The sequence below is a fragment of the Haliaeetus albicilla genome, chromosome 15 (assembly GCF_947461875.1).
Source record: "Haliaeetus albicilla chromosome 15, bHalAlb1.1, whole genome shotgun sequence".
Lineage (NCBI taxonomy): Eukaryota > Metazoa > Chordata > Aves > Accipitriformes > Accipitridae > Haliaeetus > Haliaeetus albicilla.
The window spans coordinates 6,988,025-7,004,777 of NC_091497.1; the positions used below are offsets into that span (position 1 = coordinate 6,988,025).

At 36.9% G+C, this 16,753-nt stretch overlaps 1 protein-coding gene across 19 annotated transcripts in view; it reads left to right on the forward strand.

The window, feature by feature from the left end:
- The window catches only part of DOCK9 (dedicator of cytokinesis 9), a 136,795-nt gene that overhangs the window by 106,812 nt on the left and 13,230 nt on the right, over positions 1-16,753 (forward strand). For all 19 annotated transcript variants that reach the window (XM_069802411.1, XM_069802429.1, XM_069802417.1 and 16 more), the window contains 7 exons: positions 2,834-2,949; positions 6,790-6,927; positions 7,241-7,423; positions 8,093-8,206; positions 8,347-8,562; positions 10,310-10,367; positions 12,777-12,883. In XM_069802411.1, the coding sequence (XP_069658512.1) occupies positions 2,834-2,949; positions 6,790-6,927; positions 7,241-7,423; positions 8,093-8,206; positions 8,347-8,562; positions 10,310-10,367; positions 12,777-12,883 (932 nt within the window). The remainder of the gene's footprint in view (positions 1-2,833; positions 2,950-6,789; positions 6,928-7,240; positions 7,424-8,092; positions 8,207-8,346; positions 8,563-10,309; positions 10,368-12,776; positions 12,884-16,753) is intronic.

Below are 16,753 nucleotides of genomic sequence, written 5' to 3' on the forward strand. Positions count from 1 at the left end.
TCTTGTAATGAGTCTGCTACTGCTGTATCATAATCATTTCTAGATGTTTTTGATACACAAAAGAAAGAGCTTTTACACTATGTGACTACACATTCAGTAAGGTAAAATACTTTGTAGATAAAGACTGTTTTTTTAAAAAAAAAAATCTCTGGGAAATAAATAACATGGCTGTTTCTGGGCCCTGTGCAAAGAGATTTCATACTTCCAGAACTTGACAAAGTTTACTGATTTTTAGGAACCAGTGAGCTGAAAGATTTTAATAAATGCATGCTTATGTAAAAAGAAACTTTCTTTTTCTTTTCCATCTGAAGAAAATTATGAAGGAAGGTGTCTCATTTAGATAACTGTGTAAAGTGATAATGTTTGGGTTTTTTTAATGTTGGACATTCAATGAATATCAGGATATTACACCTTGTATTGACCAAGGTTTTATAAAGTGAAAATATGTTGCTGTAAAAGCCATGTCAAATGTGAAGTTGATTTTTATATCTTTGGTCTTGTTGTTGTCTAACTTTTAGTTTTGTTTAGTTGTCAGTCCGCCTGTATCGTGTATACAAAATAGTTCTTGGAACTTGAATGAATCTTGTAGGTATCCTGTATGGGGTACATCCAGGAAGGATGTATCTGGTGGAAATCGTTGCTTTACTTGTTTCTAAAATCGTGATTCCTTGGCATGATTGTTGTCTATAAATGTAAATTATAAACTTAATTTCTCCCTTTATGATCATTTAAGCACGAAATAGAACTGAAGTAATGGTGTAAGTGATATTTCACATCTCTGAGGAATTTCAACATAGTTTTGTGCTTAATTATAAAAGAAATTAGGCCCTTTGTTCAAATTTCTAGAGCCTTTCAATACAAACTGCAAGAATGTAGATTTATGTGTATTGTTGGGGCTGGAGGAGAGGAGGATGCTCAGTAGAATAGTGACACTCAAACATACTGAAATACAAGAGATATATCCTGATCTGTAATAGCAGTATATGATCATTGCCGAATTCATAGTCATTAGATACTATTCCATTTTCAGTGTTCTTAGACAGTTTTAAATCCAGTTACTCTGCACTAGTGTGAATGTATGGGTGCATGTTCATGTGCGTGGCCAGGCAGATGTCAGTGTTGCATGTGGTAATTGTAGTTCCACAGTTTCGTTTTAAGTTACATGTGAAAAATAGAATCCAGTATGTTAGTTATACGTGAAGAATACAGTCTTAGATTCTCTAAAATACTAGCAAATTGAAACAAGGATAGTTTTTAGCATGCATATGGAAAAAGTACTGCTAAATCAGTCTTTTAACTCAACCAGATTCCTTTAAGTTTACATCCTGCCCAAAACTTTTGTCTCTAGTAATAATGCAGAGTAAACAATCAATGACCTATTTATTTGTTTTTTCCAAATTATTTATGTGAAGAACAAAATTTTAACTGTTTGGAATCCTGTCCATTGACTACAGTTTTTACTTGGTATTTATAATAAACCTTGCACCTTTCGTCTTACCTGGAAGAGCAAACAAATTTTTTCTTTAAAGAATATTTCCCCTGTCCTCAATGCAGTTCTCAAAAGAGTTGTCATGTCTTGATATCTTCAACATTACTGAAACCACAGGCTAACTTAAAGATTTCTGGTCACCCAAAGGTGATTGCTATGAAAAAAGATTTTTCTTTGAATATCTTTAAGGAAAAGAACACTTTTACCAAAAGAAAAATATTTGCCAAATGGCTGTTGAGTTAAAACTTGCTTCCAAATGCCAGTTGTTTCTTTCCGTCATTACAGAGGGTAAAGGATGTAGCTGGACTGAAACCACAAAGAAAACACATGGGAGGAGAAAGAGGTGGAGGCAGAGAGAATGCAAAAGATGATAGGAAAAAGGTGTATACTCCCTAACAGAAAGAATGTATAAATCCAAAGAAATTGGTGGTTATGGATATGTATGCGTAGTTCAGCCAGGGAAGTAAGAAGGTGTGGAAAGAAGTAGCTAAGTGTCATTATAAAAGAATATCTCACTTCTTCTGTTCTTTTCTTGGTCTCAACAAGTTTGTCATGCTTGTCATTGATTTAGTGATGCTAAGTTGATGGTAAATCTAACATATAAACATGATCCAGACCAAATTTTTATAAAGCAACCAGGGCACATTTGTCAATCTGGTTCTTAAAGATCAATGTTAGGGAACATAAACAATGTATTATAACCAGTGCTGAAGCAGGATATATTTTTAAATTATTTAAATACAGTATGGAGCTAGAAGCAATAAAATGTTTTGATTAAATATGGAGTTATTGCATGGTGTTGCCACAGAGCAGAATTAATTACTTGGGTCTTCAGCAGCATATAAGTATATGATTGTATTCCTCAACTCTTAGTGTTTTGTATTTTTATAATGGTTGACTTATGATTGACTTTGAGATCATTATAACATCGCTAAATTACCAATACATATTTTCAGCTGTAACTCCATTCTACTGCAGTACTTACTGTAAGAATATATATGTGTATATATAACGGTGTACATTTATATATATACACATGTGTGTACATACATACACATATATATGAAACTTCAGACATTTTTTGGTTTAACTGCTGTTTAATGCTTCTACTGTTGACATTTGTACTTAATGTATTTTATGATCTTGTGCAGATTATGTTAGAATAATTATATGCACATATCCGAAAAATGTTTAAATCCATATTAATTTTTTTTCTGTATTGAATACTAACTTCTGTCAGGCTTTTTAGTTGTTAATCTTTTCCTAGTTCAGCAAGTCTTTTGGAAATAAAAAACATTCAAATGAGTATATCCAGCACTTACACTTCATTTGGAATTTCTGTAGGCTATGGCCATTCAGATGCAGATGTTCTTCACCAGTCTTTACTTGAAGCAAATATTGCGACTGAAGTTTGCCTTACAATTCTGGATACTCTGTCATTATTCACAATGGCTTTTAAGGTTTGTTCTTGACTTGGTGTTAACATCTCCCATAATAATCTTTCAGAAAAAATATTTTAAAAAAAATATTTTTAAAAATATATTTTTAAAATTATATTTGTATTTTATAATCCAGTAATACAGCATTATATTTTTAGCATTTCTAGCATTTTATTTCATTATTGTGTCATGTTGAAGTGGATAACCTCTCACAGCAAAATGCTTTGGCTTCAGTTATACATTGCACACAGACTCCTTACTGATCAGCAGGAATCTGTGGGAAAAGCTCCCTCCTCATCCTAACTTCCTAAAAATATTTCTAGAAACTTTAGTGTCTACCTAATATTAGTGGTAAAACTGTCTTTTAAAGGCCATGTGGGGTGAAAGGTCTAGTGTATGGCAAAACCATAATTCATGATTGGAGACTATCAGACTTTTACATTGAACGTGGCAACTTCTTATATTAAGTCACTCATTAATTAACAGTAATTTGTGTGTGTTCCTTTTATGTAACTTTATTTCATATTGTCCACTAATAAGACTTCTTTTTAGTTGTATCAGTTACTGTAGCTCTCCTGTGGAATCTTTTTATAGCATGCCCACTTGCATACCCCTCCTGTCTGGTTTTTTTGAGCTTTTCCAAACATTAAAGGTGAAGCTATAAAAAGGAGACATGATAGCTCTACTTTGTTTCTCCCCTAATTAGAGCAGTGTATCCAGATCCTTGCTTGAAGATTCAAATTTAGTGTCTTACCTTTAATCTAGTTACGAAAACATAGCTTATTTATAATGAGATTCTTTTTATTAGTAATTTAATTAGAGTTTAGAACCAGTTCTGTCCACAGACTTCATGACAGAAATGAAAATGAAGATACGTAGTTTTAAAGATTTAAAGAAGAATGGACGTTAATCTTCTAGTTAACAGCTGCCCATCACGCTTAGAATGACAGTCCTTCAAGGTTATCTGTATGTAGTATGTTGAGGAAGTAGGTAAGAGTATAGCAGAGTAATCTGCAAGATGCAAACAGAACAGGTGGGAGAATCGGGAGCTTCTACTCAATCAACTGCACCTAAAATACATAAAACCATAGAATGGTTTGGGTTGGAAAGGGCTTTTAAAGATCATCTAGCTCCAACCCCCCTGCCATGGACAGGGACATGTTCTTTCACTAGATCACGTTGCTCAAAGCCCTGTCCAGCGTGATCTTGAATGCTGCCAATGATGGGGCGTCCACAACTTCCTTGGGCAACCTGTTCCAGGGTCTCACCACCCTCATTGCAAAAAAAATTCCTCCTTATGTCCAATCTGAACCTACCTTCTTTTAGTTTAAAACTGTTTCCCCTTGCCCTGTCACTACAGGCTTTGGTAAAAAAAAAAAAGTGTCTCTCCATCTTTCATATAAGCACCTTTTATATATTGAAAGGCTGCAACGAGGTCTCCCCAGAGCCTTTTCTCCTCCCAACTTTCTCAGCCTTTCTTCGTAGGAGAAGTGTTGCAGCCCTCCGGCCTTTTTCATAGCTCTCCTGTGGACCTGCTCTAACATGTACGTGTCGTTCATATACTGGGGGCCACAGAGCTGTATGCGGTACACATGTGGGGTCTCACCAGAGCAGAGTAGAGGAGGAGAATCGCCTCCCTCGACCTGCTGGCCATGCTTCTTGTTATGCAGCCCAGGATGCGGTTGGCTTTCTGGGCTGTGAGCACACATTGCTGACTGATGTCCAATTTTTCATCAATCTACATCCCCAAGTCCTTCTCCTCAGGGCTGCTCTCAATCCATTCATCCCCCAGCCTGTACTGATACTAGAGATTGCCCCGACCCACATGCAGGACCTTGCACTTGGCCTTGTTGAACTTCATGACGTTCACACAGGCCCTCTTCTCAAGCCTGTCAAGGTCCTTCTGGATGGCAGGCTACAGGGAAGCCTCTAGCAATTCAACTGCACCACTCGGCTGGGTGTCATCTGAAAACTTGCTGAGGGTGCACTCCATCCCACTGTCTATGTCACCGATGAAAATATTAAATAGTACTGGTCCCAATACGGACCCTTGAGGGACACCACTTATCACTGGTTTCCACTTGGACACCGAGCCACTGAGTGTAACTCTTTGGATGTGGCCACCCAGCCAATTCCTTATCCTTCCAACAGTCCATTCTTCAAACCCATATGTTTCTGTTTTAGTGGCAAGAATGTTGTGGGGAACCACATCAAAGCCTTACAGAAGTCCAGATGGATAGCTCTTCCTTTGTCCACTGATGCAGTCACTCCATCGTAGAAGGCCACTAGATTACTAATACCAATCTGCTTCTTCTATATAATATGCTAATTAATTCCCAAAAGGCCAGACAACTTCTTTTCACCACAATCATCTTTCACTAGTGGGGATCCAGAGCTTTGTTATCTATTACAGCAGGTGAATCACAAGTTACGTCTGCTTCTTGGTAGAATTTTAACTGATTCTGTGTGAACTCCTACTACTCTAGGTGGTTTTAGTGAACCACCTACCTCTGATGTTGGGACATCTGAAGAAAGCTTGTTATATCAATTTCCTCATAAGGATAGGGGTTTGTAAGACAATGTTTCATTATTTTGCTATAAATCTGGAAGTAGTAAGCCTTACCATCTTTTAGAACTTGCAGTTAGGTGTTTAGGTTTGGGTCATCTACAAACATCTGTATACTGTTCCAAGAGATAAAACTTTTTCCTATGACCAAATAGGCTGACAGGCTTATATTGAACCATTTATGTCTAGCTTCCTCTAAAATGGCCTGGCCGTGGCTTCACTGCATAGCATTTGGAGATCTTTGGTCTCCTGGGAGCATTTGTATCTATTCATCCACAAAGCTTGAAACCACACTGAGTTCTTTTGGTCTGGAAGTCACATTGTCAGAATGGCTTTTAATGGAGGACTGCCTCCTTCAATTTTTTAATATTGAGGAACACCTGAAATGCCTAGGGCTATGCTGAAATTCTTTAGCCTGAAAAATTTCTTCTGTGTCTCCATGAATAGAAAAGAAGACATCTGCAGCTAGACATCTCTTCCGTGTTTGAGAGAGCTTAAGGCATGCTACAAAAGCCCAGGTCTATACTGGGGCTCAAGAATCTTTTTAAAAAGTTTGTTAAACTAGATTCTTTGCATTAATATTACCTTAAAACTTATTTGAGATCGTGATGTAGCTGCCTTGCAGCATACCGTTTGGATGCCTGTATATAGTAATGACAAGGAAGAGTGGAGTGTGCAGAGGGGAGTTGCAGAAGGTGCAAGACCTAGTTAGGATCATGTTGGAGGGCCAGTGGAGTCCAAGGGAGCAATACTTAACATGGTCCTCTCAGTTCTGGACTCCCTGGACTGCATTGAGCAGTCCCTGAATTGATTAACCCATTTTGGTGTTTTGTAAGAGGAGAGACCTTGTCATTTCATCCTAGAGTCCTATAGGAACCTAGTGCATATGCTCAGTCGTTTGGGGGGAGTGTTTTGAGAGCACTGTAGTAGGAGGTACTGCTGTGAGAAAATTCCACTGTCTGAGCTGCTAAAGCCGGCGTAACTAAAATGTGTTAATACTTTGAGTGTGCCTCTCAAAGAACTGTTAATAGTAATTGATTTAATTAACAGCTGTTAAAAACAGTTGTATTCTCTAAGTCTATTCAGAAGCCAACACTTCCTTTATAAGCAAGATTAATGAAGTGTTAGAAATAGCTAATTAAAATTCAGATATGTTTTTATTATTAAACATCTTGGTAATACTATGCAGATTATTTTTTTTTTATTTCCTGCTTTTGCATGATCTGTGTATGTTCTTAGAATAGTATAAATGTATCACCGTATAAAACTCCTAAATTCTCACTATCAATTTAAAGAATCAGCTACTAACTGATCACGGACATAATCCACTGATGAAGAAAGTATTTGATGTATACCTCTGCTTCCTTCAAAAGAATCAGTCTGAAACGGCATTGAAAAATGTCTTCATTGCTTTAAGGGCCCTTATATTTAAGGTAAGAAGTTTAAAAATAATTAATCTACAAGTACTTATCCAGTTCTTTAGTTAACAATATATTATGTAAAAATTTAACAACTAAAATCCCAAATTAAAGTTGGTGAATAAGGACTGATCTGATCCTAACAGCGTGGAATACTTGTCCTTTGAATTGCTGTAAAAACCATTTTGTGTCATGAACTACTATAACTGTCTCTTTTTCCATAGTTTTGGAATATTAATAGATTTGTATTTTTCTTGATATGCTTATTTTATCAAGAACTGAAGCTAGTTTTAATGAATAACTTCTTTCTTTTCTACTTTTTCCTCAGTTTCCTTCTACATTTTATGAAGGTAGAGCTGATATGTGTTCTGCACTGTGCTATGAAATTCTGAAGTATTGTAATTCCAAACTGAGTTCAATTCGTACTGAAGCTTCACAGTTACTGTACTTCTTAATGAGAAATAATTTTGATTACACAGGGAAGAAGTCTTTTGTTAGGACACATCTACAAGTTAGTATACTTTATTTTTCATTTTTTAAATGTTGTATTTGTAGATGCACAGTTGCATACCACTGTGCAAAGCCCTGTCAGATAAAGACATAAAAGAAGTTATTTTGGGTTCGAGCAAGGCTGGTACTATTCTAAGAGTGAGAAGATGATAATAAAAGTATGTTCAGTATAGGGAGATACTTAGAAACAATTGGATGGCCCTGTGTTTCGTAGGAAATAATTTTTATTGGTCAGTAGCAAATGTTCTGTTTTGTAGATGTTATTTTGATTGTTAAATGGCATATCCTGTTGTATCTGAAGATGAAAAGAATGCAGCAACAAGCATGTAAAAGTCTAAAATAAAACAAATACGTAGAAAATACTGTGTTCTGACAAAGCTGGGAACAATAGATTACTACTTTTATGATCTCGGGCTACTTCACCTAGGAATCAGTCTTTAGAGCAGAGAATGTGTGTGCATTAAATTTACACAAGCCTGTTTTTTCTTGCCTATGTTATTGTACAAGTAACTTTAAAAACAAACAAACAAAAAAAAAACAAATAGGATTTTACTTAAGGGAAAAATCTTTCAATTAAAGAGAACAAAACTTCCTTTGTAATTGCTTCATAGGTAACATCTCAAGGGAATTTCATGAAATATGCACTAACAAGATATTTGTTTCTGTCAAGGTTATTATTTCAGTAAGCCAGTTAATTGCTGATGTTGTTGGAATCGGAGGAACTAGATTTCAGCAGTCTCTTTCCATCATCAATAATTGTGCCAATAATGACAGAATTATAAAGGTCTGTTTTTATTCTTCTTTCCATACTGTAGAAGCATGCTTGAAAACTCTTTCATTGCATCTTTTACAATTATGTTTCGACTTTTTATTATGCAAAGAATAGAAAAAGGTAGTAGTTAACCTAACTTTTCTATGTTTTAGCACACTACATTCCCTTCTGATGTTAAGGATTTAACAAAACGGATTCGTACAGTACTGATGGCTACAGCTCAGATGAAGGAGCATGAAAATGATCCAGAAATGCTTGTAGACCTCCAGTACAGTTTGGCAAAGTCTTATGCTAGTACACCTGAACTAAGGAAGACATGGTTAGACAGCATGGCAAGGATCCATGTTAAAAATGGAGATCTTTCAGAGGTAAGAGAAAAAAAATCAAACTAGTTTTAGCTTCGTAATAAGCTTAAGCTTATCTTTCTTGAAATGGAATGTACTATATGTTGTTGTTAGTGTGTAATATAATAAGCATTTTTAATAAATTTTGAATTGTTAGTAGATTAGTTTTAATGGCTGGTAGGTTTTTTCCTATCCAAGTACATCTGTAAGTCATTTCTGATTACTAATGTAAGCTGTATGTTTAACTACGGTAGCTGATATGCTACTAAGCCAGGAATGCTCAATGCGAACCATGGAAGACACAGACCTCCTACTTAAAAATATCTGCTTAAAAATATCTTTGTTATCAGTTGCTAGAACACTTAAAGCCACTCTTTGAATTCCTCTCCAGCTGCCTTTACAGACTTGGCTTGATTCTATTCCAGACTGCTTACTAAAAAAGTCCTAATTTTCTTAAAATTGATATATCACAATCTTTTTGTTTGAAAAAAGGAAGCTCTCCAATTTCACTGTGCTGTTAAAATATTTAATTCTAGCAAAAAGGAGATTTTGGAGTGGGGATTTTTATATCTCTTGATGTAAGTGTTTTATCAGCATACAGAATGAATTTTGTCTCTTTCTGGAAGTTTGTTGCATCCAAAAGTAAATCACGTTGCATGACATCATTGAATTTCATAAACATATCTGTTAAACTTAGCATCATGTAAGCAAGTAAACATCTCCAAGAAATAGTAGCTGCTATCTTATGTCTTAGTACTAGAATTCTTTTCTTCTGTATGGTAGCAACACAGAACGCATATACAGTGCTCTGTTATTAGCTTGCATTTTGAAAGAAACAACTTCAGCTCTTTCAGAAGACAAGCCCTTGTAGTCCTTTTCAGGTCTGTTTTTAATTTGTTTTATTAAAAACTTAGAATCTCTGACTGTATGACTCGATGGGGACCTCTGTAAACCACCAAGCCCAATGCCATGCAGAGTGTGAATTAGAGAGAATTTCTGACAGACACTTACCTTTTTCCTTCACCTCCAGTGTCTGAGGTTCTGCAGCTTCCATATATGAACTGTTCAATTGAGAATTACAGTTAGAATAACACTTTGCTGTAAGCCTAAACCTTTTTAGTAAAAGAAGGATCTTGAATCTTTCTTTCCTTCTTTCTGTGGAGAAAAGTGATCAGTGTCAACTTCATGAAACACCTTAAATATTTGAAGACTACTCTGTCGCCCTTTTTCTTCTGTTTTCCAGACAACACCAACCAAATTCCTTCAAATTCCATTCGTAGGTCAGATTTCTTCTCTTTTTCTTTTGCTGCTTTCACATGGTCTGTCACCAGTTTTTTTCTATGTTTTTCTTGGTCTGGAGCCAAAAGGCAGACAAAACAGGTTAGCAAAAGAACCACCAAATGTTGAGTAGAACAACTAATAGCTCTTTTGTTTCACATAACACTTAAAATACATCCCCAAAAGAGATTTGCCTATTTTTATTATAGCATGGCATTCCTACCTTGTAATTTGTGATCCGTGGTCACTCTCAGATTGTGTACTGCTGTCTGTGCTCCTCAATGCTCTGATAAAGGAGTGAGTGCTCTTGCACAGTTACTGTTTTGCATAAATGAACTGGAGAATTCTTACACTGGTCATAGGGCATCTCCTGCAAAGCAGCAAAAAGGAAAACCAAAGAAATAATCTCAGGCTAGGGCTCTTCTTATATACCTTGTTTTCAGTAGTTCCATTATAATTGTAATTTATAAGATTGTTATTGTTTCTGTTTTAGGCAGCAATGTGCTATGTCCATGTAGCAGCACTGGTTGCAGAATATCTCACAAGAAAAGGTACGATTTTGAAATCTTTAATGTTTATATTTTGCTTTTCCTAAGCTATAATGACAATAGTTTCTCGGAGGAAGTTGTAGGCATTTCAGTGTTTACCAAGGAAGAAATTCTGACCTAACCAGATAGCATACTCAAATATTTAAGAGTATACTTACATATCTAAGTGGCAGCATTTCAGATGAAGCTAAAGTAAAATTTTTAGGAAAGTAAAAATTATTATTTTGCACCAGAGCTGCTAATAGCTGAAGTCAGACCCTTTCTAAAGCAAACTTATCAGTAAATATTCTTGTTCAACAAGTAGTCTTTCACTGCATATAGTGAAACCTGGCATTGCCAGAGAAGTCAAAATAAATTCATACAAATTTTTAGATGCTGAGTCAGTGGTAGTAGTGCTCAGAATGCTTCACCTGTCTTGGTGTTCTCTGCTAGCAGCTGTCTGTAAAAGCGGGTTTCTGATGACCCTTGAGATAGGGTAGGAAACTATCTTTCATTTATAGGGTCAGAAGAGTTCCCAGCTAGGGGTTTGAGAAAATAAAAGCTTATATGGCTTTTATTAAGAAAAACAGATCTCTAGAAGAAAGTTTCAGAAAACTGTTAAGACTGATCATGACATTGAGCTAGTCTTTTGGTTTTGTAGGCCAATTCACATTCGCAGCTTTTTCCTTTGCTTTTGCATGACAGTTCAAAATGAAGCAGATGCCTTTTCTCTCTTCCTTTTGTGCCTCTTGCCAGATACTTGTGTAGTGTATAGGCTATCCTCCCTGCCCCAATGATTTCAGAAGCTTCTCTGAGACCAAATCTAAAACTAAGTTGGTTGTCAAAGTTACTATGTCCTCTTGGAAGCCTGATAACAGCTAACTGATAACTAGTGGTAATCTGTATCAATTTGTGATTCCTTTGGGTGATCTGCTATTTTTGTCTACTCTCATAAAAGTTATTTCCTCTTAGTAATATAGAGGGTCAAACTTCTATCTGTGGTATTTCCAGGAGCAAAACAAAACCATGCATTTGAAGCAGTCATTCAGTAAAACCTCTGGTGGTCAGACTCCCACCTGAGCAGAAAGAATCTTTGTAGGAATGAGCTGTGAAATAAATATGTGCAAGTCCTTGTGCTTCTGTAGTATTTACTGATTGCTCTTGAGGCTTTAATTAATACAGTTTTTGGCCAACCCCCCCGATTTCTTAGTTCAGCAATCTGATATAATAAAAAAGAGCTAAACAGAATGGGTAAAAGAGGCAGGTTTCACATTAGAACATTCTAAACCCCATTTTTGCCAAATACTTCAGTAAAGAAAGTTAGATTGCTGGGGGTTTTTTCTTGCTTATAGACTGACTTTCTGTATATACAGCTGAATAATCTGGTTTGCCATCCTTTGATCATTTTGTATGGTTGATGTCAGTCTATTCATATTGTTCAGACTGGGGAGGCTGATATGCCAGGGCCTGTTAGAGTACACAGTTCCAGCATGACTTCACACCAGTTTAATTAAATACTGTAGAAGTTACCTTGATTACCTTAGACTTAGGGTGGGGTAGATTAGACACAGGTTTAATTTAGGAAGATTCAGACGCTATTTATTTTGGTAGGTCAGAGTCCAGATATTAACATTTGTGATTTTTTTAAAACCTATTTATACTTACAGAGTAACGTGAGGTCTAATATTTTAATCACGCACTGGGAGGTGGGATTTATTTTTTATTTATTAATTTGGAGGTATGTATATTTAAACATGGCTTCTGCTTTATCTAGCATCGCAAAATGACCTAATATTATTGTCCTGGTTTCGGCTGGGATAGAGTTAATTTTCTTTCTAGTAGCTGGTATAGCGTTATGTTTTGGATTTAGTATGAGAAGAATGTTGATAACGCGCTGATGTTTTCAGTTGTTGCTAAGTAGCGTTTATACTAAGCCAAGGATTTTTCAGCTTCTCATGCCCAGCCAGCAAGAAGGCTGGAGGTGCACAAGAAGTTGGGAGGGGACACAGCCAGGGCAGCTGACCCAAACTGGCCAAAGGGGTATTCCATACCATGTGATGTCATGTCCAGTATATAAACTGGGGGAGTTGGCCTGGGGGATGAATCGCTGCTCGGGAACTAACTGGACATCGGTCAGCAAGTGATGAGCAATTGCACTGTGCGTCACTTGTTTTGTGTGTTCCAATCCTTTTATTAGTATTGTCATTTTATTATTGTTATTATTGTTAGTTTCTTCCCTTTTGTTCTATTAAACTGTTCTTATTTCAACCCACAGGTTTTACCTTTTACCTTCTGATTCTCTCCCCCATCCCACTGGGTGGGGGGGAAGTGAGTGAGTGGCTGCGTGGTACTTAGTTGCTGTCTGGGGTTAAGCCACAACAGTTATTCTGGTGGAAAAAAGTAAATTTGTCTATTTTTCTTTTTCAATGACAGGGATGTTTAGGCAAGGTTGTACTGCTTTCAGGGTAATCACACCTAATATAGATGAAGAAGCTTCAATGATGGAGGATGTTGGAATGCAAGATGTTCACTTCAATGAAGTAAGTAAACATAAGAGAGTTAGAATTGATGCACATTGAAGTGCTGTTTGTTTTTCCAAGTTTTGTGTTTCAGTCTGGAGGCTGACTAATACGATGGATATCATAATTGTCGTCTTAGCTGCTATTCTTATCCTGAAACTGAAATAAAAAATTTCTGTGAGCCGTCCCAGCTTTAGACAATTTACTATATACATATATCTTAAATAAAGCATTAGCACATCAACTCAACACCACTGTTGGAATAAAATTAAGCAAAATGGAATTTTAAGCAATATGACAGGCTGAACAGTAATGTGGCTTATTTATTAGAGTTAACGAGATCTGGGTTTTCTTTTAAAACTGACTTTGATTTAGATTGTTACTATACCAGCAATTATGAAGATCATTTTTGTTGGTTTACAGTTTCCCTATGCAAATATGCCATAACAATGAAAGTCATTTTACTGACAGCAGACTTGCATCAGTGGTGTTTGTTCCTGGCTTAAGTTTCACTCCTTGTGTCTTCGCGGATCCATCTATTCTGGCTCTACAGTAAATTTTACTATTAAGAAGCCTACGTGAAAAGATTATTCATAATCTTGCTCATGAAGAGTTACATCTACACTATGTTTTTGCCAGTATAGGTGGTAGAGGGAGGGACAGACCACTACTTGCAGTAGGTGTGTTGAAAAAATCCCTGGTGTGTAAGCATAATTGTACAACAAAAATATTTTTCTTTTGTGTTTTAGTTTATATATGGTGAAGGTGTATGACAAAATTATTTGATTGTGCAAATTGTGGCTATGCTAACAGATTTAGGAGGAACAGATTAAAGACTTAGCTGTTTAAGCCTGGCTTTAGGCCTAGGGTACTTATGTTTTACTCCTAAGTTCTGGTACTGCTTTGCTCTATTGTTTTAAGACAAAAATTGTTGACTTTCCTTCTTCAGGCGAGGGGAGGCAGGAGTTGGAATTACTTGAAATGAGAAATATAGCACTTTTGCTTTCCAAAGACACCCAATAGCAGATTGGTGGGTTTTTTTAATTTGTGTTATGTTCTATAAATCACTGATTCTCCTCATCCAGCATGGAATTTACCATGTTACTCAAAGGAAAATGTAAGCTGCTCTAAGTGAGCCAAGAGTTGGTTTTCTAGTGACTACTGCTGATGGAAACTTTTGTTAGAAATTCTTGTCAGCGTCTACCTGACAAACCATTTGTCAGAGCTAAATTCTTTTGTATTTTTTAAACTGGAATGTCTTTATTCTTCTTCTCATTAGCCAGTCCCTGCAAAAAGGATATACTGCTTTTTCTGGGTCATTGAACCCTGTGCAAATTTATTTCCATCTCTTACTTCCATTCCATGGAAACACTAAGCCAAGAGTGAAATTAAAAGCGTGTGGATCTTGCAAAAGGATCAAACTTTGCCAAATTTTCTTCTTCCCTTTTTAAACTTAACCATGTAGTACTGTAACTGGTTAAATATTGAAAAAAGTTACTATTTTTCAGTTAACTTCTTATAGTTCACCCAGGAAGAGTAATAATAGGGAAAAACTCTTTGGTTTTTAGTAGACTAAAAATCATGAATAAATTAGGATGACTAGCACTTTACAGAAGAATTTCAAACCAGGTAGTCTAGTTGCTTCATGAATAGGAACATATTCGTATATGGAGTGTTTCCTTGGTATGTTCTTATGTAAGGAAAACTGTATTAGTCTAAGAAAAAAAAAAAATCATATGACAGATCAGTTGGGTACAGAAATCAGAAAGCAGAAACATATCTTTCAAGCTGTACTATACTACTACTGAGCAAAATGATGCTCTGACGGGAATTCTTCCTATATGTAGTAACAAAGACTTGTGGAATTTCTTTCTTGAAACTTGGCATTTCCCTGGATGCTAGTTACTTTAGAGTTAAATCTCCAAAACAGTCAATAATTAGAACTATTGGGGGAGTGAGGGGGGAATCCCTCCATGTTTCTAAAAGGGGCAAAGCATCCTTTATATTCTCCAATTTATATAAAGTCTTCCCAATTAGGTGAAATTTGTCTTAATACTTTATGTAGTTTCTAATTTAAAAAATCAAAATTTTTAAAATTCTCAATTTAATTCTCATTTTAAAAGAATTCTCTTTCAGGCCAGGGTTAGCCTGACTCATTTCCTAAACTAGCCAGCTGAAAAAACAAAATTTTGAATTTGTTTTTTTAACAAAGTTACTGTGTGTGTTTCATGAACAGTTGTTTATGCGACAGCCTATTCAGCAGCACAAGTCAAATTCTCCTTGCAGAGCTAAAAGTCTTCTGGGTGTCAGAAATAGGAGGGTAAAAGCTTGGAACCTGATATTGTTTCCATGCTAGACTTTGCTGTAAGCAGTCCATCTGTGAGAGATCTGAGTTACGGCTAACAGGCCTGTGGCAGGTGCCAGATTCCGTGCGGATTAAGGTTGGAAACAATTTCATTCAAGTGGGCTGTTTTTTTCCAAAATAAACTCTGCCAGAATACAGCTCCACTACGGATAGTAAGTTAATCTCTACCTTCTTTATTTGGTTTTTCTGGTATCTTGTTAGCTATGACTTTCCATGAGAGGAATCGTTCTAATTTGCAGATTGGCAAATGAAATGGCTTCACAGCTCAGATGGTATTATAGCTCTTTTAAGTGATCAACATGCAGTGTAATTCAATATATTAAAGCACTTTATGAAAAACAGAAATACGTACTCACCCAAACATACAAGACACTTTTAAGTGTGGTGGCGAAGGCTGGTATTCTTCATAGGTACTCAGGCTGATACCGTTTAACATCTTCATTAGCCATCTAGGTCACAGGATACAGCGTATCATCAAGTTTGTGGACAAAACTAATGGAGAGGGGAGTGACTGATATGCTGGGGGACAGGGCTGCTGCCATTTAGAGGGACCTCAGACTGAAGGAACACAGACGCCTCTCAAAGTTCTACAGAGACAAGCGCAAAGCCTTGCATCTGCGAAAAAATCACCCCATGTCTCAGTACGGGCTGGGGATGGACAGGCTGGGCAGCAGCTCTGCAGAAGGACCTGGGAGTTCTAGTGGACGAGATATTGAATGGGAATCAGCAGTGTAGCCTTGTGGCAACAAAGGCCAACTGCATACTGGGTTGTATTACAAAGAGCATAGAGTCAAGAAGTGGAGGGAAGTGGGTTTTCCCCCTTCTACTTGGCATTTGTGATACCCCATCTGTAATTTTGTGCCCAGCGCTGCCCCCTCAAAGTCAAGAGGGATACCAACAAACTGGAAGAAGTCCAGCTCCTAAGGTGGTTAGTGGATGAATAAGACTCTTCTAACAGGTGCGCCATAACAGAGTAGGAGGCCGTTCTCACAGGGTACAAGAGAAAACTCTGATTGGATATATGGAAAAAAACTTTTCCCATGAGAACGGATGAACACTGAGGCAGGTGGCCCAGAAATGTTGTGTTCTTTTCCTCCCTCCTGTCAGCTCTCCCACGTGAAGCTTTTGTTCTTCGTATTTTTTTCCTGTGTGCAAACAAGATTGTACTCCTTTGCTGCATTTGGATGCCCTCTGACATCTAAGACCCTTGTCACAAAGCAGTGTTTATGGACAGCCCTTGTGGTCCAGCAGTGACACTGGTCTTTCAGTTCTCACCACCTGGCTGCTGAGGATGGAGATATTGGAGAGTCTATACAGCCCCATAATGACTGGGGGAAAGGAGGGGATGTTTTAGGGACCATTGCAGCACACGGATAAGGGTAGCATTTTTCAGTTTCTTTTTGCTCTCAATATTAAAGTTGGCTTTTCTTAGTGATACCTTTATGCTGTCTTAGTCCTCTACCAAAGGGAGGAGGGGAATAGAGTAGCGTTGGATCCCTTCTAAGGATAAAAGGAGTTATTTCCAG